The sequence below is a fragment of the Equus caballus genome, chromosome 16 (assembly GCF_041296265.1).
Source record: "Equus caballus isolate H_3958 breed thoroughbred chromosome 16, TB-T2T, whole genome shotgun sequence".
NCBI classification, from domain to species: domain Eukaryota; kingdom Metazoa; phylum Chordata; class Mammalia; order Perissodactyla; family Equidae; genus Equus; species Equus caballus.
This window is the reverse complement of record NC_091699.1, coordinates 13,692,906-13,719,644: the sequence shown is the minus strand read 5'-3', so window position 1 is coordinate 13,719,644 and position 26,739 is coordinate 13,692,906. Positions and strand designations below refer to the sequence as shown.

The following is a 26,739-nucleotide window of genomic DNA, read 5'->3' as shown; positions in this document are numbered from 1 at the left end:
ACCTGTCTGCAGGCGAGCAGACTCCTGCCCCTCACCCTGCCCTGGCTGCATCTCAGGGCAGACCACAGGCCTCTTGTGCCCATGGCCCTGCGCTGTCCCAGGGGACTGCTGGGGTCACACAGTGAGAGCTGTGAACGGGTGGCCTCAGGGGCAGCTCCAGCTCCCAGACTGGCCAGAGGGACCCCCAAGGAGTGTTGAGAAACCCTTGGGATAAAGTGCAAGCCCCTCTCTGCCCCTCAGTGTCCTCCCTGTGAGATGGGAACGCCCGGCCCACAAACCATCCTTGTGAGGAAACGGTGTGACAGAGCCGCGTCTGGCATGTCCCTTGTTTCTGCCCACACCCAGCAGCTGGCCCTGCCCAGCGTCTGCCTTACCACTCCCCAAGGGTGAGCGGCCTGGACCATGCCTGCTCAGCTGCCGGCAGTCCTGTGGGGCCTCTGGGCTGGACACGGCCAGCAGCCTCAGGGAATGAGGCCTCCAGGCCGCAGGCCAGCGGCTTCTTGGAAGGGGTTGAAGAGCCATGGGGAGAGCGTGAGATCTCAGACCCACGTGAGGACAACGGGGCCAGATGTGTCAAACCGCAGGCCTCACCCACGAGCACAGCACGAAACCCAGCAGGTCTGATGAGCGTTCTTTGCAAACAGAAATTTCACGGAACACCACATGCAGTAGAGACTCATGTCCCAGCTGTGCGTATGCAGGCACACATGTGCACCAAATCAAGATAGAAAATACATTCCTTAATGTTGGCTGGGTTATAAGAACATGCTACGCATTCATCCAGCCCAGTCCCGCAGATGGGTAAACTGAGGCCTCGGGGGAAGTAACTCCACCCAGGTCCACAGCTCAGGATAAGTAAGAGCTTCCTTTTAGCATGTGCCTCCTGGGGCCAGGCACTGACACGTCCATTCACAGTGGGGACACTGAGGCTGGGAGAGGGGACAGGCAGCAAGCCAGGCCTCCCTGATCTTTACAGCCCCCGAGCCCCCACGACCCCTCCCAGAGCCCCAGGGCCAGGTGGACCCCACTCACCCACACAGTTGCCCTCGGGGTCCTGCAGGAAGCCGTCCATGCAGCGGGGCCGTGCCTGACAGTAGAAGGAACCCTGCGTGTTCTGGCACGTGAAGCCCGCCTGGCAGTTGTGCGTGCCCTGCTCACACTCGTCCATGTCTGCCACAAAGAGGCCGGGGGTCAGGGCCGGTGGGCTAGTGGGCGCCCCCCACACGTCCGCGCGTGACCTTGACCTGTACCCCCGAGAGCTGGGGGAGCACCGTCGCAGCCGTGGCCCATGCCCAGTAGTGACAATGATATCACCACACTGACCGAGCTCTGTGGTACCAGGCACTGTCTCAAGAGCTCTGAGGGGGACTCACTCACTTCGTGCTCAGCCTGGAAGTGGGGGCTGTGACGAGCCCCACCTTACACAGGGGAATCGAGGCACAGAGAGCACCACAGTGAGGGCGTGCTGGGCTGGACCAAAACCCAGAGGGCCTGTTCCCAGGTCTGTACTCTGAACCGCTGTGCCCGCTGCCAGGGCAGGAGAAACAGGGACGCACGCTCACATCCCCACGGTCATGTGTCCAGGCTTCTCGGGAGGCAGTGCTGGCAGCAGCAAGCTCAGAGTTTCCAAGGACGGAGCCACCAGACCCACAAGGACCCGCCGCCCTCACCCACTGTGTGGCCCTGAGCAGCTTGGTGAGGGCCCCTCACCTCTGCACAGCACTCTACAGTTTACAAGGCACCAGCCCTGCACTTTCGTTTGTGCTTCGTCACAGCAAGCACAGCAGGCCTTTGTTACAGATGAGGAAACCGATGCACGGAGCAGAAAGGCAAGCCAGAGAGTAAGCGGCACAGCCGAGACCCACACGCTTCACTGACTGCCAGACCAACGCCCATACGTCTGCCGGTCAGTCGTCCAGCCATCCATCCTGCTGGTTTCCAAGGCTTCCTCCACCTTCCCACAGCAGCCCAGGCTCTGCGAGGCTTTGTACTGGGTCCAGGCACCCAGACGTGAACCAGGCACAGCCTCCCTCCCAGGACCCCTGGGTGCCTCGAAGGGGGCCCCCACAGCCGCTCTGGTCTGGTCTAAGAAGGAAGCGGCTGCAACCAGAGACAAGAGGGGCAGGCAGTGCTGGGCATGTGCAGAGGGGTGGCACCCTCCCCAGGGGCCGGGGTTCTTGGAGGGGGCTGGCCCTGCATCTGTGTGTCCTGGCTCATCTCTCCTCCCAGCCCATCTAGCCCTGCCTCCGCGCCCAGCTCCGGGCCGACATGGAGTGTGTGAATCCACCTGTCTGAACTCCCGCCCAGCCTCAGGACCACTTCTCGTCGGCATTTTCCAGGGCTTGCAACAGTTGAGCACTTCTGTAGGTCTCACCTCTTTCATGACATTCTTCTGGACGTTTTTAGTTAAAAATAAAATGCTTCCTATCACATATGAAATAGACTCCAAACCCTTTTCCTCACCAGGCCTGTCAATCCTGTCCCCTCCTTCTACACTCCGGGCACGCCTGCACTCGAGACTTACTTTCCATTCTCTCAACATGCCAAGACCCCCTCCCCTCCCAAGGGCCTCGCACTTGCTTTTCCCTCTGCCTGGAATACCCTTCCCAGAAGCCTCATCCCCTCCAGCATCACCTCTGTGAGGGACCTCTCTGGACCCCCACATAAAGTAACACCCAGTCGACGGCCACTCCTGCATCCCCATATGCCTTTGTGGCCCTGTCTCCTCATCAGGAGGTCAGAGACAAGGACATCACACGCCACCCGGTATCCCTGTCACCCAGAACCCTGCCTGGCACATAAAAGCAGCTCAAGAAGCATCTGTTGAAACCCTTCAGCGAAAATCCTCCCTCTTCTTAGGAGCCTAGAAGTTTCCAGTGAAAAGGGACAAAAGTGATGGCTCTGTGGAGCACCATCCCAAGTACAAACGAGGACCCGGGCATGGTGAGACGAGCAACTGACACCCAGACACCAGCAACGGGAGCGAAGCCAGGAACACGCTCTCCCGCCACCAGCCTCAGTCACCCATCTCTACCCAAACCCCATCATGTGTGGGGTCTTCCCACAGGCAAGACACCCAGGTGCTTGGACCTGACAGAAGGGAGAAGGCTCTGGGCAGGCCAGGGGCGGGGCAGGAGGCGGGGCGCGACGGGGTGGGAGAGGAGGTGGGGCGGAGGGACAGGTCAGGAGGCGGGGCGGGTTGAGAGAGAAGTCCGGGCGGGGTGGGAGAGGAGGTGGGGCAGAGGGACGGGGCAGGAGGCGGGGCAGGAGAGGAGGCGGGGCGGGTTGAGAGAGGAGTCCGGGCGGGGTGGGAGAGGAGACAGGGACGGGTCAGGAGGTGGGGCAGGAGAGGAGGCGGGGCAGGGGCAGGGTTGGGGAGAGGGCGGGGCAGGGTGGGAGAGGAGGCGGAGGCGAGGGTGGGGGCGGGGTGGGAGAGGAGGCGGGTCAGGGTGGGGGCGGGGTGAGAGAGGGCGGGGCCAGGACCCTCACCTGCGCACTCGCCGTCCTTGAGGGCGTAGCCGGGCTCGCAGGTGAGAGCCTTGTAGCAGTGGAAGGAGCCCACAGTGTTGACGCAGTGCTCGCCGCGGCTGCACGTGTGCAGGTCCGTCACACACTCGTTGATGTCTGCGGGGACAGGGAGACCATCAAAGGCTGAGGGCTCCCGGGACGGCAGCTGCGCACAGCCCACCCTGCCCTCACGGTGCTCATTACCCAGAGAGCAGCGCGAGTTGATGGCCACCTGTCTATGCATCTAGTCATTCAACAAAGATTTACTGAGCACCTGCCATGTGCCAACAAGCATTGTTCTTGGCACCAGGGGTAGGCAGTGAATCAGAGAGAAACCCTTGCCATGGTGGGGACCCTCAGTGGGGGAGGCCAACAGATAAACAAACATAACCGGGTGGGTGGTCACTGGTGCTGCGGGAAACAGCGGGGTGAAGGAAGGAGGGGTGCAGAGGTGCCGCGGGTGTGCGCCAGGTGCAACAGGTTACGGAAGGGGCCTCAGAGAAGAGCACAGCTGACAAGCACTTGGAGAGGAAACACAACAAGCCCAGCAGACAGTTCACGCAGAGGGGACAGCAGGTACCAGGGCCCTGAGGAGGGAGCCTGCCAGGCAAGTTCAGGGCCCGCCAGGAGTGGGTGTGGCTGCAGGGAGAAAAGAGAAGAGTGTTAGGAGACACAGAGAGAGGTGGGAGCCATAGAGGGTTCCAGTGGAGGAGAGAAGTGGTCTGACTTCTGTAACAGGGTTCCCTGGCTGAGTGTGAACACTCCAGGGGTGAGGGTGGAGATGATGGGGCCGCCATCCACAGAGGCGAGGAGAAGCAGTCAGGTTCTGGAAATATTGTGAAGGTGGAACCGACAGGATCCACGGATGGATGAGATGAAGGGGAATCAGAAAGATTCAGCTGGGATGGGGACAGCCCGGAGGAGCAGGCTCGCAGGGGAAGGTGGGGAACCCGGTAGCTATAACGGGTTTGAGAGTCAAGCAGCAGCCAGAGAACACCTCTGAGTTCATTGAAGGGGCCTGAGTGGAGACACTAATTTAGGAGTGGTCAGCTGCTGAGGTGACCGGGGGGACAGGGACAGAGAGAAGAGGCCAAGGACTCACTCTGGGCCAAGGAGAGCGAGCAGGAGCCTTAGGGAGGGTGGAGGCGGAGGGAGACCGCCAACTCCAGAAGTGCCCCGGGCCGGTGAGCGGACACAGGACCCAGCCGGCCTCGCCAGGCAGGGGAGGCACCAGCATCCGCTGATTGCTTCATCCACGGGCCGCATTACCCAGTGCAATTCTGCCCCAGCGGGCCAAGCGGGCTTGTCGGCCTCAGCCCCTGCCCTCAAGGAACGCGGGCCGCGGGGCTGGCAGAGCCGCGGGGGAGAAGAGCAGCAGTCTCTGGGCCCAGGCCACAGCACCACCCACACTGGGCCCTGGACTGTCAGAGTCGCTTCTCTGGGGCCATGACATCTGAGCTAAGTCTACAAGGATGACGGGGACCAGGAGGACAGGTGGGGTGCAGGGCTGTGGGGAAAGGGGGAAAGACACCCTCCCAAGCTCACAGGTGAGCCGAATGGTGTTCGGGCCCACCCTCATCTGGGCAGGGATGGGGAGGAGGGAAGGGGAGAGGTTCGGGCCAGCAGCTTCCCAGGAAGGCTTGGCTGGGCAAGATGAAGACTTCTGACGGACAGGCTGGAGTGACAGAGGGAGACAAGCTCCCAGGACGCCAGAATCGCCCTGGCCCCGGAGCCCACCGTCTGGGAGGAACCACGGCAATAAATAACAGCCAACACTGAGTCTTGCTAGGGATTGGGTGCTTACAGAAACTGCCATTCCTTCATCCTGCAACGCTGTTTCACAGATGAGGAAACGGGTCTCCCAGAGGGGACAAGCTAGACCAAAGTCACGCAGCCACGGGGCAGCAGCAGAAGGAAACTCAGAGCATGCAGCCCAGAGCTGTGCCCTTTCCCCACTGCTGCAGGGTGGCCTCCAGAGCCGGGGCTGCTCCCCGCCCATCTTCTCACAGCCCAGCTCACCTGCAACACTTTTCCCAGGGGCCAAGATGGTCCTCAAAGGGCAGGGCACAAAAAGTAAACGACAAAGCACAGGGGAGTCCCCACAGAGGTCACACATCTGTTCGATGTCCTCTGGACTTGGCCCCACCCAATACTGTCCCACTTCAGCTTACACACCCCCAATGATGGGGCACTCACTACCTCTGCAGGCTGCCTCAGTATACACATTTGCTGAATCATAACAACAACATCAAGCATCAAGCACCAGCAAGTTCTTTACGTGGACTAACTCATTTAATCTCCACGGTGACCCTTTGAGGTGAGAGCTATTACTATCTCATTTCACAGATGAAGAAACTGAGGCTCAGGGAGGTTAATGGACTTGTCTAAGGTCTTACAACTAGAAAGTGGCAGAGCCAGGATTTGAACCCAGGCAGTCTGGCTGCAGAGACCACGCTCTTCATCCGGGCACGGGTCTCCCATCTTGCAAGCTGGGGTTAAGCAACGAGCCTGGAGGCAACAAAGGAAGCGCAGAAGACACGAGTGGACGTGTGTGAGCGTGCCGCCAAGTGAGGCAACGAATTCAGAAGAGGGGCGGAAAGACGGAGAGGAGGCCCTGGGAAGCCTGTGTGGGATGAATGAGTCAGGGAGGCAAGGAAAGGATGAGAATGGAGCTCATAAACTTCGCTGAGTGGAACGTCCCCTTGCTCTCTTAATCCCACAACGTGTTTTCCCATTGCCTGGCAATGCCTTTTAGCACGAGGTCTTCTCTCCAGGCCACCAGAGGAGGCCACACACTCGGGCATGGCAGGGCGTCCAGGGAGGGGTGCGCGCAGGCCCTCATGGGCCCCGCCTTCCCAGACACATACACAGACATGACCCAGACAGGAGGAGCTGCCTAGCCGCTAATAAGCAGGTTCAGGAGGGCCATGTTGTGCCGAGGGCTGGAGGCCGGGGGCAAACATGTCTGCAGCGGCCACTCAGCTCAGCCCAGAACCTGGGCCCGTCTGCCCAGCAGTGGAGGGGGAGGAAGAGGACATGTCCAGGCCAGACATGGTCCCCAAGCACAAAGAAGACACATGGGGCTCTGGTCACATGCCGTGCCTGCACTCTGCACTGTTCCCACCTCCACACCTTTGTTCGAGCTGCTCCTTCCACCTGTATGCCCTTCCCAAGTTCCAAGTCCCAGCCATTCTTGGAGACAAGGCAAATGCCACCTTCTCCAGAAGGGCGTGCAGATGCCACCAGTTGGAATGACCTCTCCTTTTGCCCGTGTCTCTGCTACAGCATTTCGTAGTCTGTCCCATGTCTCTGCCGCCTTAGGTCTATCTTGGTTCAGAAACAGGATGTTTCCTCTGTGATAACACCAGACCCCAGCCATGCAGAGAGCATCATGCCTGCCCTCCTTGCTGCCCACAAAGCACGCCTGCCCTGGAGCCCCAGCCCTGGTCTGCATGGGCACCAAGAGGCAGGAGGGATGAGCCGTCAGTGAGCACTGGCTCCATCCACGTGCAGGCCAGGAGCTGGGTACCAGCCCTTGCCCAGTCCTCTGGGCCCTGACGTTAGAGATGGAGAGAGGCTCAGAGAAGAGCACTCCACTGCTCCTAGTCACACAGCAAATGAATGCCGAGCTGGTGCAAAAGCCAGGTCTGCTGGACCCAGCTCCATTCATTCGCCTCTGGAGGGGACTCCGTGCATCTAAGGACCATGGAAGCAGCTGACATCACACGCCCACTGTGCCCCAGGGTCTGCGCCGCGCCACACACGCCTCACATGACCTCCAAAGGAGGATCGATGCCTCCTCTCTACAGACGAGAAGACTGAGGCCTGGAGAAGGGACGTCACTGGTCCCAGGCCACAGAGCTCCGAGGGGTCCTGCTTCAAACCCAGGCCTCCCTGCCTGCAGACCCCATGCTCCCTGGCCTGCCGCCTGCATGTCCGACCTCCTCACTTCAGTGACCCAGCCAGGTCACCCATCAGTTAAGGTTTCCTGACCCTCAGGCACGTCCCTGGGAAAGTGGCCTCCCGACGGCATGGGTGGACAAGGGGGACAGGACACCAGGACACGGAGGGAACGACACGGAGACGAGGGGGCCGGCGGTGCTGAGCGCTCAGATGCAAAGGGCAGGCCCTTTAGCATGTGGCCTCAGTGTGGCGGCTTGGCGTGGAGCAGAGCAGAGAGCCGTGACGGTGGCGGCAGGCAGGGGCTCTGCTTACCCACGCACTTCCTGTGCATGTTGAGGATAAAGCCCTCGGCACAGAGCACTGTGTGGTTGACACAGTAGAAGGATCCCAGGGTGTTCACACAGAACTGTCGCCGGCTACAATCATGAGCACCCAGCAGGCACTCGTCTTGGTCTAGTGACAGCCGCGGGAGGAAAAACAGAAGGGCTGTTAGAGGGGCGTGGCCTGCCACGGAGCATTCAGTGACAGATGGGGCCTGCCCAGGACCTCCAGCCCATCAGTGGTACCTCTGGGTTTTGGGCCCAAGTCTGAGTTTGTACATCAACCGATGTCTGACAGCTTAAGGTGAGGCTGGGAGGGTGGGCGGCCTGCCCGAGGTCACACGGCGGGTGGGACCAGGGGCTGCCTCCATGCGCCGTCTGGGACACGCGCCTCCACAGGCAGCCCGGGAACCACAAAGGCAGGGGTTGCAGACTTGAGTGTTTAAGGGGCCAGGCTGGCAACACGAACAGGAGGATGGGCCAAGGGGCTCCACAGGCTTTAGACTTGTAGATTCGTACAGGCTTGGACAGACCTTGGCACTGTCCAAGGGGTCTGGAGGTGTGGGCCCCTTGTGGGCAGATTTTACAAAGTTTCAAGAGAAACTTGAAATCTGGAAGCTAAAAACACTGTGGGAGCTTTTCAGGGTTGGTAACTCGTTTGATTATTTTAAATAAAGTGGAGCCTAGCAGGACCCCCTGCAGGGCAGGCTGCACCCTCAGCAAGTCAGTCTGCAACCTCCGGCCTGGACTGCAGGGCCTTTACCGCTGGGGGCCCTGCAAAGGAGGAAGGGAGGCCTGGAGAGACATGGACACTGGCCTGCGGCCTGGCTGCGCCCAAAGGAGCCCCCACCCAGGAGAGAGGCATCCCCAGCGGCATGGCCCTGGGACGTGGGGAGCGAAGCCTGGGGCACCTGAGATCTGTCCCCACCATCTGAGAGAAAGGCCATGCTGTGTGCCCTGGGCAAGTCTCCTGCCCTCTCTGGGCAGATGGATGGTTTCGTCCACATCAGAACAGAGTCTCAGCCAAAGGCCTGGATGTGGGGTTTCAGCTTCTGGGAGAGATGTGGGTATTTTCTCAACAGACTTAACCCTGTTACCCCCAGACACCCACCAGGGTCACGTCTCCCGGACCTGAACCTGAACTGAAGTGTTCCCCAGACTGTCCACATGCTCCACGTCTGTCCCGCCTCAAGACACGAGCAGTTGCCATCTCAAGGCTGTTCTTGAGGTGCCATTCACTGTGGGAACCAGTCCAGCAGGTGTCGGATCCAAGGCACCCATTTTACAAGGGCAGTCTTGGCCCACTGAGGCCCCACTGAGACAAGACCTAGACCTGGCAGGGTGGCGGGTATGAAAGGGACATGCTTTGGACCCTCTTTAGACCCTTCATGAATGACAGAGTCAGCTAACTGTCACCAGAACCCACTGTCCCCTCCTTGGTTCCAGTAACAGAACTGAGCATGTGCAGTGCAGCTGGGGGCCCCCGCTCCACAGCCTCACTCTGCTCCCCACTGGAGGCAAGTGGGAGGGATGACCACCTCTCCAGGTCCTGCCTTACAACCATCGGCACACACTTCCCTCTTTCCTTTTTCCACCCATGGCCAGAACATGGACAAGGGGTCACAAACCAACTTGGGCCCCCCAGACAGGGGCAACCTTCAAGGACAGGGCTAGTTGGAGTGTGGTCCAGGGACCCTATTAGACATACAAATTCTCGGGCCCCACCCAGAACTACTGGGTCAGGGTCTCAGGATTCTGTGGATTCTCAGGATCCGTGCTGTCACTAGGCCTCCAGATGACTCTAGTGCATGCTGAGGTTTGAGAAGCACTGCTCTAGGGAGCCGCAGAGCAACAAGATGGAAGGGACCTGGGCCCCTCCACCTGTATGCCCAGCCTGGACTGCATGCAACCTGTGCACCGTGATGTGAGAGGAACAGCTGCCTAAGCTGCTCTATCTGAGGCTCCTCGTCACAGCAGCCAAGCCTGCTCCCTCACGAACGCAGCCAGTTTCACATCCCCACCCCCTCTGCCTCCCCGCCCCAACTCCGGGGCGCCCACCACAGGCCAACTCAGGTTTGCACAGCTATGAGGACGGCCCCTGTACTCACCTTCACAGGACACGCCATCTGCCATGATGGCATAGCCGGGAAAGCAGGAGCACATGGCTGTGTCCCCGATGACGCTGCACACCTGCTTGCAGGGCCCGTGGTCTGGGAGGAAACCGCACGAAGTCAGAGACCACCAGCTCATCACTGGCTCCAACACACAGGCGGAGGGGCCAGGAGCAAGGAACCCGATGCCCAGTCCTCTTTCAAGTTCACCTGTTAAACTGGCTCCCCCACTGCTGGTGTGAGCACCATCACCACCACTCACACTGCAAACCCTCCCTCTTAACAGTGGGGGACAGAGGAGGAGGAAGAGAAGGGACACAGAGAGGAGGAACAGGAAAGAGGGAAGAAGAACAAAGAGAACTTTCTACGTGGGGCCGACTGCAGTCTCCATGACAGTTTGGCAAGCAAGGCTTTTCTTTATTTCACAGGAACTGAGACAAAAAGTAGCTAATCAGCTTGCTTGGGGTCACATACACTCACCCGAGGCTGCCCCCATTCTCACCTCCCCTCTCGTCCCAGGCTGATCCCTGCCCCGTGAATCTCCCCTCTCAGCTCCTCACCCGACCTCAGATAGGCGAGACCACCGCCCCACAGGAGACGCACCACTGGCACGGGGGGCCACCGCGCAAGCGCCCAGTGCTGGCGAGCTCACCGTCGGCTGGCCGTCCAGGCCCACCCACGGCCCCAGTTACCTTTGCAGGTGTTGGGTTGTGGCAGTGGCAGTGGGATGGTGTTGGGGGCCACTTGGGAGGATTCTGGCCTCAGTGCAGACTCCTCTGCGGCGTCCGGCTGTGCAGGGTCACCATCTGTCCCGGGCAGAGCACACAGGAGAGGGGTCACAGGCCCTCACAGCACAGAGCGCTCCTCGTGCCCTGGGCACCAGGCCAGGCACTTGATGGAGACTGCCTCATTCACTGCTCTCATTTCACAGGAGAGGAAACTGAGGCTCAGGGAGCAACATATCTTGGGCAAGATCAATCTCACAGAGATTTGGGGCAGAGGGGTTGGAGAGGAAGGAGGCTAGGAAGAAGAACGGGGTAAAGGGGGAAAGCATTTCTAGACTGAAAATGAATCTATCGTTGGAAGCTGGCAGGGGGAAAGCCCCCCTGACCAGGCTCTGAGGCAGCCTCCCGGGCGGCCTGTCGGGGCCTGACCCTGCAGGCCCAGCGCAGGGAACACAGCTTGGGTTGTGGGAGCCTCCGCGGCCCAGGTCATGGTACTGGGAGCGCCCTGCAAATGGAGCTCCAGGAAGGAGCCCAACCGCCTGGCCTCACAAGCCCATCGCTAGGAAGCTCTGGCTCTCCATGTGTTCCAACGTGTGGGGTGGAGAGAGGGGAAGTACCCCATGGTCTGCAGCCCAGGAACGCCACACTTTCCCAGCAAGATCAGCCCTGGCCCCAGGCCCTTACCTGGACGGCAGGTGCGGCCATCATCCTGCAGCGAGAAGCCAGGAAAGCAGGCACAGCGGTAGGAGCCCACGGTGTTGATGCAGAGGTGCTGGCACAGCTCTCCTGGGAGGAGCAGGCACTCATCCTGGTCATCGCCAGGCAGGCTGTTGGGCAGCTCAGTCTCTGTGTCCAGCGACAGGGCCTCCCGGTTCGCTAACTCCGCCTCTGAAACTGGGGTAGGGTCAGAGCTCATGATGGGAGCCAGGTTGGCCCCCGCAGGTGGCTGAGACCACAGGCCCCCAGGAAATCAGTGCAAGTTCTCATGAGAACCCTTTGTGTCCCCAGCTGAGACAGCAGATAGATGAAGGATAGATGGATGGATGGATGGACAGATGATGGATGGATGGATGGATGGATATACGGATGGGTGGGTGGTAGATAGACAGGTGGATGATGGCTAGATGGGTGGGTGGGTGAGTGGTTGGGTGGATGAAGGAAGGATGGATAGGTGGGTGGGTGAATGGGTGGTTGGGTGGGTGGATGAGTGGAGGGATGAGTAGATGGATGAAGGATGGATGAATTGACAGACGGATAAGTAGGTGGGTGGATGGATGGATGGATGGATGGTTGGATGGATGAATGAAGGATGGATGAATAGATGGATGAATGGACAGATGGATAAGTAGGTGGATGGATGGATGGATGGTTGGATGGATGAATGAAGGATGGATGAATGGATGGATGAATGGACAGAGAGATGAATGCATGGATGGATGGGTAGGATAGATGGATGGGTGGGGTAGACGGATGAAGGATGGATGGATGGGAAGATGGGTGGATGAATGGGTAGGTGGGTGGTTGAGTGGATGGATGGGTGGATGGACAGACCCCTAGCAATAAGAGTGAACCCATCAGAGCCAGGTCCAAGTCGTTATGACCCAAATCCCTTGCAATAGGACAGGGCCAGGCCCACAGCAGCCCTCATGAAGCTTTGGCTAAAGTGCTGAATTGGATTCAAACTCCTGACTCTGTGACATCAGGGAGGACCTCCCCAGCAACAGAGAGGGCCCCAAACCTGGGGTCCATCAGATAAGGACCCAAACTCTCACACAGGCCTTCTCTAGACGTGTGACCTTGGGCAGCACCAGGTCTCTCTGTGCCTCCCGGGGCTGTGGTGAGCAGCAGGTGAGAGTGGGAGAGGGCTCCTGGGACTGAGCTGCCTTGGAAGGCTCTTCATCTAACAGTCACGGGACAGGAGGAGCCCCATAGCCCCTCCACGCTCCGCATCAGCCTGGGCCTCAGCCCTGCCCACAGCCCCAGTCAGCCGAGCGCCCGGGGGAGCAGCTGCATGAAGTCACATCTGAGGACCATGTTTCCCATTGAGGGCATTTACACTGAGTGCTAGCCCCATCAGCACCGGCCTGGTGCCTGCAGGCGGGCCTGTGACGGCTGGTGGTCTGGCCCTAGGAGATCTGGCACTGCAGGTGGGCAGCAGATGGCCCTGGGCCTGGGGCTCCGCCAGGCATGCTGCAGGCTGGGCAGCATCTCTAGGATTCATGCCCGGCCCACCCTCATCAGCACGTTCCTCACAATGATCCTCCTGGCAGAGGGAAACTGAGGCTCGGAGGAGCAAAGTGATTTGCCCAAAATCACCTGAGCAGGACTAGAACCCAAGTCAGTCTGACTCCGGCACCTGTGTCCCCTGAGGCCCAGGTTACCTATGAGTTCCTCACCAGAGGACAGGAGCACGAACCTCTCTGGCTCTGGACCCTACCCGGCCCTAGGCTCCCCCTCTGACCCCTGAAGCTGGACTTCCTCCCTAACTTTACCTTCTGGGTACTACCCTGGCCGCCACACCAGTGCTCAACCAGCCCCCAGAGCCAACCCCAGCAAGAGGACTGGACAGTCTCTGAGCCCACGTTGGCCTGGTGAGACTGGCCACTCCCTCTGTCTTGTCAGGTTCCCCTGGCCTAGCCTGCTCCATCCTCCATACGCTCCCCTGCCCCACCCTGGGGGGAGATGCAGGTATCTGCTGGGCCCACCGTGGTGTCCAGGAAACTCTGTACCCATAGGATGGGTGTTCTTCTAGGAGCCCTCACCCCACAGCCTGTGGACAGTGGGCATCTTAAGTCCCAGGCACAGATCCCCACAGTCTTGCATTATTGCTACAGAGATCTGGGTGGATTCAGGCCAGGGCTGGCTGGGCCTGGTCAAATCCAGGGCACCAGGAAGCCAGGGGCAGAGATGGGAGTCATCAGAGCCAAAAGTCCAGAGCTGCCCGTGCCAAAGACCTGCTGTGTGCCTGAGGTGAGGCCCTGCCCCTCTCTGGGCCTCAGCTTCCTCCTCAGGCCTGCTAAAATGCGGCTGTTGGCAGTAACGGGGTGGCAACTCTGAGTGCTTTGTCAGGCTTCATCGAAGCTCTTGATGAGCATCCGTCATTCATCCTTGTGCTGAGCGAAGTAAAGAGCGGGATCCTGCCTGACAGATGCAACGAGCAAGGCTCCGAGAAGCGCCATGACTTGCCAAGAAGAGCCGTGGAGCTGGGATTCCAGCCAGGTCTGCCGGACTTGAGAGGCTAGGAGCTAACCTTGATGCTAGGACCCCCTGTGGCTTAAATTCCCCATCCATGAAGTGCCGAGGACAGGCCCACAGGAAACCCAGATGGTCCACTTGGCCGGAGAAAAGCCTGGGCTGGTGGTTCCAGAACCCTCCTGGGCATCTGGTCCCTGGCTGGTCAAGGCTGAACATGTAGAAACCTGCAGAGGTGGCCTGCCAGGGCTTTCACAGCCCTGGACCCAGGGCTGCCTGGCCCAGCTGTACGAAGGACACCGCTGACTCGTTGGGACACCCTCACTGGGCTCCTGCTGGCCCACAGGTACAAGGACGGCTGATGGCCAGCCCTGGCAAGGGTGATAGAGGCCGGACATGGCAACCAGAACAGACTATAGCACACAGAGGGCACCGGAGGGAGGAGACCCCAGGGACCTGAGGGCTGGAAGCTCCAGGACGGGGCTCCTAACCCTCAGGCAGGAGCAAATTCAGGCTCCGGGCTCCCCTGGCTCCGGGAGCTCCCACACACATGCCCACGGCTGCTTGGCGACAGGCTCCAGGCAGGGGCACAGAGGCGAAGGAGGCAGGCCTGATCAGCCCTCAAAGGCTTCATGGTCTGGTGGTGAAGTGGGGGCCGACCAACGAACCCCACATTCACTCAGTCACTGCTAGTGACTCCTCTGGGCCAAGCGCAGTGCCAGGCACTGAGAATCCAGAGAGAAACGACAGTGCTGGCCCAAAGGGACTCATCGGGCAGGTGGGCGACGTGTATGAATGCAATCTCTGTACTGGGTATATCCTGCACCCTGAGGACACAGGAATGGCGCAGGTGAGAGGGATGGAGGACGGACGGATGGAGAGACAGCAGGGTAACTGAATGAGCGGATGAGAGAAAGCTTTGCTGGCTGGGCTGGTGGGTGAACACATGAGCAGATGGACAGAGGATAGATGCATGGGGATGGGCGGTTAGATAGATGAATGGAGGGATGGGTAAGTGGATGGGTGGGCCAATCAACAGACGGAAGGGTGGATGTGTGAATGAATAGATGAGGGGGTGAGGGAGGAACAGTGGAAGGGATGGATGGAGGGATGAAGAAATAGACCAGAGGATGGGAGGATGGGTGGCGGATGGTGAAACGGATGGATGTGTAAAAGGGTGGATGGGGAGGAAGATGTCTGGAGTGTAGGTAAACAAAGAGATGGGAGGGGGTGAGCAGAGAGCGGAAGGGTGATGGGTAGCAGGTAGCTGGTGGTTCAGGGTGGAATGGGTGGGACACAGATAACCGAATGAGATCACCATCTCGCAAATAACGGGGCAGAGCCTACTGCCGGAGGCCACAGAAGAACTCTGTTTAGAGCAGAACCTGTGCCTCAAGCCACAGATGACAGTGGACTCAGGATCCCCACAGAAGGCCAGAGGGCACCCAGCCTTGGCTGGGAGCCCCAACATCTCTCCCCACTCACTCACCCGACCCATACGCCCTGGCCCGGGGGCCCAGCACCCACCTCTCCGTGGTACGGCCTCGGGCTCCGGAGGCCGGCGGACGTCGGGCACAATGAGAGGGTCTTCGCCCTCACAGCAGGAGAGCATGACTTGGTTGCAGGGGTAGCCCAGGTTGGGGTTAGACTCACACGACTGGCCCTCGGCCCGCACGCGGAGTCCCAGGCCACAGCAGTCACAGCATTGCTGGAGAGAGACACGCCGTCACTGCCCACACCCTTGCCCTCCCCACGGCCTGGGAGCCTGTGCGACGCACTCAGGGCGCCCAGGAAGCAGCCTGGGGCCAGGCTCAGGGGAGGGGCTGATAAATGGGGTCAATTCATCCTTGTCTTGTTTCCTCTGCCTGGCATGTGGTCTCAAAGGGCAGAGGCACCCTCTGCCTTCATTCCCATGTCTGGCTGGGAGGAGGGCTAAAGCAAGTGTTTTGCAATAGTTAATAAACGGCCTCTTGTGAAAAGAACCACAAATTAGCCCCAGCCACATCCATTAACCCCTCCATATTTACTAGCAGACTCCAATTCTATACAGGCCACCTAAAAGACAGCATTTCCCGGGGTCCCTTGACATTAGAGATAGGAGTCATTAGGTGAAGCCTTCAGCAGAGCCTTTAACTGGAGTGACTCAACTTGGAGGTACATCTTTTTTGCTCCCCACCTTCCTCCTTTTTGGAACAGATGTGATGGTTGGAGCTCTAGCAGCTATCTTGGATCATGAGGTGACCTTGAAGATGGAAGCTACAAGCTAAAGATGACTGAGCAGAAAAACAGAAGCCTGGGTGCCTGAAGATGTCGTGCAGACCCACCCCTGTCCCAGACTGCCTACCTCCAAAAACAAAATCTTTAATTTGTTTAAACTACTGCGGTAGACTGATTGCAATAACAGCCCCAACGGTTCACTCTTCATTGTTCTCACTCTCTTTGCAGCGTGATAACAGTTCCTCCTGTCAAGAGAGACGGTCTATTTCCCACCCTCTTGATGGTGCCTCATGACCTGCTTTGGCCACCAAGCTGAGACAGACAGTGCGCCAGTCTGGAGCCTAGGCCTCAAAAGGCCTTGGATGCTGCTACTCTCTGTGTTGGAACCCTGCCCACCCACTGACTGAACAGGCCCAGGCTGGCCCGCTGGAGGGTCAGGGACCACACGGAGCAGAGCAAAGGCATCCCAGCTGCATCCATCCTAGATGGTCCAGGACCAGCAGAGCCATCGGCTGGGCGCAGACAGTAAGTGAGCCCGGTGAAGACCAGTCGAGCACGGCCAGGTCAGCAAAACTCATGACTCATGAGCTAAGCCAGTCATCAGCCAGCAAGTTCCGGGGTGGTTTGTTACACAGCAGTAGCTTGCTGACACTCCAGATCCACATCTCCCAAGGGCCAACACTTCCCTCAGTGAAGACCCACCAGGTACTCAGTAAATACTTAGTCCACATTACCTCTGATCCTCACAACCACCTCGAAAGACACGGATATCACCCCATTTATAGACAGAGAAGCTGAGGCTCAGGACAGAGGACCAGTCCAGGGTCAAACATCGAGACATAGATGGGATTCTACACTTGCCTGTTACTGAACTCCTTTCCCTAATATCGGTTGCTTTTAGAAAAGCATTAGTCAATTTTAGGAAAAATTGACCCCAACATGACAAAAATCAAAGTCAAAATCTTCTGCTAAATGGCACCTCCTCCAGAGGTCCCTGTCACAGTCATGCAGGCTTGTGGCCCTGTGGCTTCTTCAACTCCTCCCCTCCCGCCCCCAAGCGTGTCCTCTGTGGCATTTCCCGCGACTGTCCCACTGCTCCAGTTTGCCTCCACCCTCTGAGGCACAGAGAGCCAGCTGTCCACCCCCAAGGTCTGCTTCCCTTCCTCCCGATCGGCAGTGGGCACCTGACCTCTCCAGAGTAAAGACGCCATTGCCCAGCCCCCGCGCAGACAGGTGCGGCCACGCGCTCAGTTCCAGACAATGCGATGTAAGTGGAGTACATCTGTCCTCAGGAGAGGGGCCCCTCACAGCTGTGTCCACAGCAGCAATGTTCACAATCACCAAGAGGCAGAAGCAACTCAAGTGTCACTGATGGATGAACGGACACACAAAATGTGGTCCAGCCACACAACGGAACACGATTCAGCCTTGAAAAGGAAGGAGGTTCTGACACCTGCGACAACATGGATGAACCTGCAGAACTTCACGCTACATGAAATAAGCCAGTCACAAAAGGACAAAAAAGAAAAAGAAAGCCCGTGATGGCAGGATCTTCCTGTGCTATTCACTTCTGCATCCCTAACCCTGAGAAACGGCCCAGGGTCAGTAAACACTTCCTGAATCAACGGTCAGTATGGTCACTGACGACGTGTTCTACGTCAATGAAGGGCCACCTGACCCCAGGCATGGTGACTCTCCCCATAGAGGATACCCGGGGAGCCCAACCCCTGGCCTCAAGGACCTCCAGGCCCGGGCCACGAATGCCGCAGGTCAGGCTTGCCTTGTAGAGGGAGGTGCCACAGGTGTCGCTGTCCTCGGCCCCACAGGCCTCGCCTTCCTTGGCCCCCATGACGCCGGCCATGCAGCTCTTCTCCTTCAAGTAGGACACGCAGCAGTGCTTCTGGGCCGTCCTGCAACAGAGGCGCGCCTCAGCCCACCCGCGCGCCCGCCCCCAGTGACCCTCTCCAGAAAGGGTCACGGGCCCCTTTTCACAGAAGAGGAAACTGAGGCTCTGAGAGGGGAAGCCCCTGCCCAAGGTCCACCACAAGCGGGGCCTGTGTTGGTGGCAGGGGCATCGCCAAGGCCAGCACACCCCCCACCAAGTGACAGGGGTTTCATTTCTCAGCTTAACCAAGAAGATTCAGGCCTGGGCCTCATGGACTCCGTGTCATGTGTCCCTGGCCAGTGAGGGAGGGGGTCAGCACTCCGAGACCCCCAGAAGGCCGAGAAGGACAGGGAAACCCAACCCCAGGAAGGGCTGGGCGGGCGGGCTTGGAGGAGAATGGCCTCCAGGGTCCCTGGTTGTGCCCCCCAGTATTGGCAGGGCTGCCCTGGGGCAGCTGACGAGCCAGCTCACGTCGTGAGGGTAACAGGGAGCAGAGTGCAGCCCGAGCTGAGGAAGAGCGTGTGCCAACAAGGGCTCTCAGTAATGGAACTGCTGTCTGTGAAGTTGTGAGTTTCCCATCACAAGCGGGATACAAGCACGCACGAGGGCCTCTTAGCCCAAAACTCCTGAGTGATGCATGCTCAACTCCTAAGCAGCCCCAAATTGGTGATGACAGAAGGGAAAGGAAAGGGACAAGGTGAGAATTTAAATGTTTCTAAAGGAGGCATGATGGCCTGGACATAGGAAACATGGGGTCGAATCCTGGCCATACTCCCAGTGAGCTGTGTGACTTTGGGTGAATCACATCACCTCTCTGAGCCTTGTCTTTCTTGTCTGGAAAAATGAGTAGGTTGGAAAAGATGGTGCCCCTGGAAAAAAAGGGTGAACGGCTGACCAAGACATCCTGTGGGCCTGGCACAGGGAGGGCCTGGGTATAAACGATTCCCTTGCTGGGAACACTGGAGTCAGAAGAAAACACAGGCACAGGCAGCACAGGATGATGAGCTGCCAGCCTTTCGAGACCCCAGGGTAGCAAAGTGGGGAAAGAAAGAGGGCTGCAGACCCCGGCCCAAAGCTGAGGAGGGAAACCACGTGGCTGAGCACAGCCTGGCAGCAGCTACAGCATGCGCTCAGAGGAGCAGCCACTTGTTCCCAGATGACAGTGGTCCTTTAACACTTGCTCCATACGGCCCCTCCTCTGATTTGCTCATCGGACCAGCTAGGGATGGACGTGGTTACTTTATTCTGGGACCAGGCCCGGGCTCTCCACACCTGGAGACAGCCTGGCCAGGGGCCCACGGCAGCCACGTCCGATCGCCCTATGCAGCTGGCAGTGGGTGAAGCCCGCGTTCACCTTGTGCCACCGGGCCCAGGCCGAGGTGAGCAGGGACCTGGAGGGGGGACGTGCAGCGCTGCTTGCTCCAGGAGCCGCCCTCCCTGCATGTGCTGCCCTCCCTGCACGCGTCGCCCTATCTGTGCGCGCTCCCCTACCTGTGCACGCCGCCCTACCTGCACACGTCACCCTCGGCGCCACTCTCAGGGATCTCCAGGCACTCGTCGTTGTCGATGGCCCACTGCTGCCCTCCCTGCACGTGTCGCCCTACCTGTGCGCGCTCCCCTACCTGTGCACGCCGCCCTACCTGCACACGTCACCCTCGGCGCCACTCTCAGGGATCTCCAGGCACTCGTCGTTGTCGATGGCCCACTGCTGCCCAGCTGCGCAGCACGTCTCGATCAGGTCCTTCGTGGAGACTGTGGGCGGCAACACATGCAGAGTCACCACCCCACGGGGCCGTGCACTTCTGAGGTGTCTGACGCCAACAAGCACAGCAGAGGCTGCTGGCGCCCGTCCAGACCCCAGGACCGGGTAGGTACCCCCCACGACTGCTGTGCCTGTCGGCCCCCAGCAGCTCACAGCTGCAGCCTTCCTGGGAGGCGGGGTTCACCCCGGGGACAGGGACGGGGCTGGGAGGTGCAGGGCCAATCGCTGACCGGGGGTAGGGGACAGCTCCGTGGGGCACTCACACTCCAGAGCACCCTGGGGGATCAGCATTGTCCAGCTCCTTCCTGCCTTGTCCTGCTTCCCCCTCCCCAGGCAGTTTCTCGAAAGGAACCCCCACGTGCACAAGAACCCCGGACTCAGGCTCTGCTTCTAAGGAACCCGACCCAAGACACCGAGACAGACGAGACACAAGAAGACAGCAACAGCAGCACGGGAGGCTTAAGCCCACGTGGGACAGTGAGGGCAGACTTACTGTGACTGGGGAGGGGACAATGTCTGAAAACTCAAAGGCACAGACTACGTTGAGAAACTGATGACTCTGTCTACCTTAAAATTAAAATTCTCTGTGTAACAAAGAAATCCATGGGCATAATAAACTGCTGACAGGTTAAGAGGCATTTTTGGAATGTCTAAAGCTGACAGAATTGCTATCGAGAAAATTTAATAACCTCCTGAAAATTAACAAGAAAAAACAACCCCAAAGTAAAATACCTATTAAACTGGAAAAATCAGAAAGAGCGAGTAACGTCGGACACAGGTGGGAACGCCCGTGCCCTGGGCGTGGGAGCGGGAATGGTGCCGCCGGTCTGCAGGGAGACCCGGCACCACTTACAGAGTTAGCTGCACACATCATCTAGGACCCAGTGGTTCTGCTCCTGGGTGTATGCTCCAGGCAAGTCCTTGCCCAGGCCCAGAATGCAATCAGCCCAAGGATGCGCACTTCAGCCCTATTCGTGGGAGGGAGCTGGAGGCAGCCTGGGTGTTCACCGCTGCAGGAGTGCGTGAACAGAATTCAAGGACGTCCTCCACGGAGGACTCCACAGCTGTCGGAAACAAGAGACTAGATGCACACACAACACGAAGGAGGACACGTGTACACACAACAACATGGAGCTGGACACCTGTACACAGAACAACGTGGAGCAGCACAGAACAGAGCGCTGAGGGGGAAAAGGAGAAAACAAGTGAGACCCGTTACACAAATTAGAATATTGCACACAAAATCACAATGCACATTTTTCAAGAACACATAAAAACAAACAAAAAAAAACAACCCACACATTAAGCAGAAGAGAACTGCTGCCTATGGGTGGAGGGATGGCAATGAGGAAAGGGGATAAAAGGGAATAAATACACACATAAAACAGGAGGGAGCCTTGCACAGACCATAAACTTGAGATGCCAGGAAAGTAGGAGTATAATTAAGCCAACCATTCGCCTCTGAGGTCTGGAAATAAATGCATTCACAGCTAGAGCTCATCTAGAACACTGAGATGCGTGCTGAAGGGCAGCACGTCGCAAAGGAGTAACTGGAGGCTCAGTCCACATCTTAGTGCTGCCAGGTACAGCCATTTCTCCTCCCCAGAGATGCAAGGTCCTTCTCTGCTCGAGGACCTAGAGCTGCACAGCTGCTGAAGCTCACAATGACCTCTAAATGTCCTTGAGCAGTTCAGCTGGCAGGGCCGAGGAACAAACGCACCAAGGCATGTCAGCAGCCCACAAGGTCCCAGGAACAGAGTGAGTGCTCACTAAGAGCCATCAGCTTCATCTGCTTGGAGGGCGTTTCAACTCACTGAGCTTTCCTAAGTTTCAATCCCCCTTCTATAAAACGGGGAAAATAAGCTTCAGTAACAACCTGAGGGCCGTTCTGAGGGACCAGGAGGAATGAAAAGAATTCTTGACAACCGGTGTCTACCAGAAACACGTAGCAAACATCACACTCAATGGTGGAACATGAGACACACGTCCCACTCCAGCCAGAAATACGACAAAACGCCTCCTGACAAAACGCCTCCTGACGCCATGCCGTTCAGCATTGTCCTCGAGATCCCAGCAGATGCAATAAAGCAAGAAAAAAAGAGGCAGCTGAAACATTAGAAAGGAAGAGACGGCAGTCATTGTCTGCAGATGTTATCATTTCATCTTTCTAGAAAATCCAAAGGAATCCAAACTAACACAGTATTACAATGAATACTAATTATGGGGCCGGCCCTGTGGCCGAGTGGTTAAGTTCTCGAGCTCTGCTACAGTGGCCCAGGGTTTTGCTGGTTCTGATCCTGTGCACGGACATGGCACTGCTCATCAGGCCACATTGAGGCAGCGTCCCACATTCCACAACTAGAAGGACCCACAACTAACATAGACAACTATATACTGGGGGGACTTTGGGAGAAAAAGCAGGAAAAAAAGGAAGATTGGCAACAGTTGTTAGCTCAGGTGCCAATCTTAAAAAAAAACAATACTAATTAATAATTAATATTACATGGTGGCCAAAACCCAAATCAACATACTCAAATTAGTGGCTTTCCAATACGCCAGCAACCATTCAATAGAAAAGGTAACAGAAAAAAAAGTCCCATTCAAAACAGAAACAAATCTGGAAAGAAATCTACAGTGAACATGCTAAATCTACACAAATAAGAAGAAGGTAATTGTCTAACAGATGTAACAAGGTACTGCACTAGAAACACACCATGCGTCCGTATGGGAAGACTCCAGACCTCAAAGACGTCAATTCTCCTCTATTTAATCTATAACTTAAATGCAATCCAAAAATCCCAGCGTAATTTGTCATGAAATTTGTCAGGCTGATTCTAAAATTCACCCCAAACCGGAAATGTTTAAGAATACCCAAGAAAATTTCTGAAAAGAACAGAACAACAACATACGTTAAAGTTCTAATAATTAAGAAGATCAGGAGATCAATGGAATAGAGTAGAACCCAGAAGCAGAACCATGTGCATATGGGAATTCAGTGCATGATAAAGGCGGCGTTCAAACCAGTGCGGAAAGGATGGAATATATGATGTTGGGGCCTACCTCACGACACACACAAAAATGAAATTGCAAATCTGTAAAGACAGTATTATAAGGAAACCTAAGAAAATAATTTTAGGATAAAGAGAGGCTTCTGCAGAAATAAAGTCCACAGAAGAATGAAACTGGATCCTTATCTCACACCATATATAAAAATCAGCCCAAAGTAGATACAAGACCCAAGACCATACGACTCCCAGAAGAAAACACAGGCGAAAGATCTTTCACATGGGTCTTGGCAATGATTTTTTGGATGTGACACCAAAAGCACAAGCAACAAAAGCAAAAATCAACAGGCAAGATTACATCAAACGAAAAAGCTTCTGCACAGCAAAGGAAACCATCAACAAAACGAAAAGGCGACCTACTGAATGGGAGAAAGCAGTTGCAAACCATTTATCTGATGAGGAGTTGATATCCAAAATACAGGTACATGAACAGATGCTCAACAGCACTAACCATCAGGGAAACGCAAATCAAAACCACAATGAGCTGTCACCTTACACCTCGTAGAATGGCTGTTACCAAAAAGACAGGAGATATTAAGTGTTGGTGAGGACGTGGAGAAAGGGAAACCCTTGTGCACTGTGGTGGAAAACAGCATGGAGGGGCTGGCCCCGTGGCTGAGTGGCCGAGTGGTTAAGTTGGCACGCTCCGCTGCAGGCGGCCCAGTGTGTCGTTGGTTCGAATCCTGGGTGCGGACATGGCACTGCTCATCAAACCACGCTGAGGTGGCGTCCCACATGCCACAACTAGAAGGACCCACAACGAAGAATATACAACTATGTACTGGGGGGCTTTGGGGAGAAAAGGAAAAAATAAAAAATCTTAAAAAAAAAAAAAACAGCATGGATTTTGATTTTTAAATCAAAAAATTTTAAAAACTTGGGGCCGGCCCAGTGGCGCAGTGGTTAAGTGCACACGTTCCACTTTGGTGGCCCGGGATTCGCCGGTTCAGATCCCAGGTGCAGACATGGCACTGCTTGGCAAGCCATGCCGGGTAGGCGTCCCACATATAAAGTAGAACAAGATGGGCACGGATGTTAGCTCAGGGCCAGTCTTCCTCAGCAAAAAGAGGAGGATTGGCAGATGTTAGCTCAGGGCTAATCTTTCTCAAAAAAAAAAAAATTTTTTTTAATTTAAAATAGAGCTACCATATTATCCAGTAATTTTACTTTTGGTACTTTGGGGTATTTAGCTGAAGGAAAAGATAGCACTATCTTGAAGAGACATCTGCATCCTCATGTTCATTGCAGCGTTTATTCACAAACCACGACATGGAAACAACCTAAGTGTCCATCAACAGATGAATGGATAAAGAAAATGTGAGATATGTATATATACACACACAAACATATACGATGGAATATTATATTATTCAGCCACAGAAGATAGAGAGGGGCTGGCCCCGTGGCCAAGTGGTTGAGTTCGCACGCTCCGCTTCAGCGGCCCGGCATCTCGCTGGTTCGGATCCTGGGTCCGGACATGGTACCACTCATCAGGCCATGCTGAGAATGACGTCCTACATGCCACAACTAGAAGGACCCACAACTAAAAGTATACAACTATGTACTGGGGGCATTTGGGGAGAAAAAGCAGGAAAAAAAAAAAAGACAACAGTTGTTAGCTCACGTGTCAATCTTTAAGGAAAAAAATAAAAGAGAAATCCTTCCATTTGCAACAACATGGATGGACCTTGAGAGCACTATGCTGCGTGAATAGAGGAAGTGACAGAGGAAGGCAGATGCTGCGCCATCTCACTTACGTGTGGAATCTAACAAGCCAAATGCAGAGAAACAGAGAGGAGAGTGGTGGCTGTCAGGGCTGGGGGCGGGGCTCGGGGAGACGTCAGTCAAAGGGTACAGACTTCCAGCTATTAGATGAGGGAGCTCTGGGATCCATGTCACAGCATGGTGGCAACCACCAACAACACCGCCGTGTGCACCTGAAAGCGGCCACGAGAGCAGATCCTAAGTCTTCTCAACACCCACCAATGAAAGCCGGCCACTCCGCAAGGTGATGCTTGTGGACTAACCTTGACAAAGTGACCACTTCAGAGTGAACGTGGGCATCAAATCACCAGGCCGAACACCTTACACTGACACAATATTACACGTCAATTATGTCTCAGTAAAGCTGGAAAGAAAGAAATGAAATCCTCAAGCAAAAACGAAAACCTTCATACAGCTGACGACACAAGCGTGAGAGCCCTGAGCGGCAGAGCCAGCGCACCCAGCCAGTGCCAGCTGCCCTCCCACCACGTCGCTCACTGCAAACCTCCTTACGGCAACCATCGCCCTGCAAACTCCTCTTGTTGCTTTAGGAGCTTACTTTCTCCATTGTGTGTTTCTTCCTCTACAATGTCACAGACAGGACTTGAGTCTCTGTGGCCACTGAGAGTGATGCCACCATTCCATGCTTAATCCTCTTTCGTTACACTCTGGGCTCAAGGGAGTCTCACCTTGTTTGAATACTTCTGATGATGGGGAGTTCAGTCCACCCAGCAGCTTGTCCCCGTTCTGCACAGCTCAGGCTCACAACGTCCTTTCTTTTACTGGACTGAACTCTTTCTCCCTAAGCCTTCTCCAGGATTGCCTTACAGAGATCAGAGGACTGCTTAGATCCCTGGGCCTTAGGCTGATGACGTGGGATGGGTACCCTATCAGGATCACAGTGACAGTTAAACTGAACTGAGTGCCAGCAATGAGCCAGACACAGGCCCAGGCACTCTAACCCTCAGTCATTATGAGTAAGTACTGGTATTACGCTTATGTTACACATCACATGGGGAGTTACAAGTCCCAAGCCTCAATTTCCCCTCTGCCCTTCCCCTCTCCACGCCTCAGATTCCCCACATCTATCACATGAGCAGCTGGATGCAGCCGATCCTGAAGGTCCTCTCTGCGATACTAATCATCACCAGCCTGAGAGGTGGGTCTGCTTCCCTGCGGACTGAATGTTGTTCTCTCCCTGCCTCCTCCTTGATCAGATGCCAGGGTTCAGCCTGCACTTGGCCGACTTCCCACCATTCTCCTCTGGCCTTTCCCACCCTGGCTTCCCTCCTTTTCAGACAAAGGAGCTCAGGGGCTGTGACCCCTTCTGCTGGGATGGCCACCCACTTGGAGCAGGAGGGGGAATTAGCAGAGGGGCCAAGCGCGGCCCTGTCCAGTACTGTCCAAGAATGGAGGGAAGCGCCAGGCAAAGCCCAGCAAGATGCGTTCCCCGTCTCCTCGTCCAGAGGACGCCCCTCCTTTCTTCCCAGTGCTTCAAGGCTCAGCTCAGAGGACCTCTCCTCCAGGTCTCCCTCCCTCAGCACTCTGAGGTCCCCGGCTCTGTCTCTCTCTGGTTCTTTTGAAGTCCCTGGGCACTGACCTCCTGGAGTTTCATGCCTGGGGCCTCCTCTCTTCCCCACGACACCCTGGCCCTGTCTGCTGTCACCCACTCGCCGAGCCGTCTCTGCCTCGTCCCCTCCCGCACACGCATCTCCAGCCTGTCTCACGCACGCGCACACAGCTGGCTGAGGAACCACCACTGGGCGTCTCCCTGGGGCTCCCACGGCCAGAATGTGTCAGCAACTGATCTTCCCCAAACCACTTCTCCCCGGGTCTTCGCCGTGTCAGTAAGGGGCCCTCACCAATCACAGGGCCCGGCCGGGCCAGGTCCTCATCCCGCACCCCCTCCTCCAGTCCATCACCCACGGGGCCACCCCCAAAGTGCACCGAGTCCGCCCCCCTCCCCCAGCTCTGCCACCATCCCCTGGCCCAGCGGGCTCCCTGCTCCACTTCTGGCTTCCTCTAGTCCATTTCCCAGAAGGTACCAGAATGACTGGTCTCAAATATAAACCAGATTGTGTCTATCCTCCGCCCGCAGGCCCCCAGGAGACCCCACTTTCTTTACAAAGACCTACACAGTGTAGTCCTGCCAACCTGCCCCCTCGTCTCCTTTCTCTGACCCCCTTTCCCACTCACTCTCCCCACTCCTTGAACCCCTCAGGCTCAGTCAAGCCCCAGGGCCTTTGCACTCACTATACTTTCTCCCTGGCACCCTCTGCCCTTTCCCT

General features: G+C 56.7%; 1 protein-coding gene across 6 annotated transcripts in view; it reads right to left on the bottom strand.

Annotated features, from left to right (window-relative positions):
• Positions 1-26,739, bottom strand: part of FBLN2 (fibulin 2) — a 108,934-nt gene that overhangs the window by 13,305 nt on the left and 68,890 nt on the right. For 3 of the 6 annotated variants that reach the window (XM_070237164.1, XM_070237167.1, XM_023619895.2), the window contains 9 exons: positions 19,501-19,612; positions 17,756-17,885; positions 15,286-15,466; positions 11,251-11,460; positions 10,534-10,647; positions 9,839-9,940; positions 7,723-7,863; positions 3,490-3,624; positions 1,033-1,170 (listed from right to left, as the gene is read on the bottom strand). In XM_070237164.1, the coding sequence (XP_070093265.1) occupies positions 1,033-1,170; positions 3,490-3,624; positions 7,723-7,863; positions 9,839-9,940; positions 10,534-10,647; positions 11,251-11,460; positions 15,286-15,466; positions 17,756-17,885; positions 19,501-19,612 (1,263 nt within the window). The remainder of the gene's footprint in view (positions 1-1,032; positions 1,171-3,489; positions 3,625-7,722; positions 7,864-9,838; positions 9,941-10,533; positions 10,648-11,250; positions 11,461-15,285; positions 15,467-17,755; positions 17,886-19,500; positions 19,613-26,739) is intronic. The other 3 variants (XM_070237166.1, XM_070237165.1, XM_023619897.2) reach the window with 1 other exon arrangement.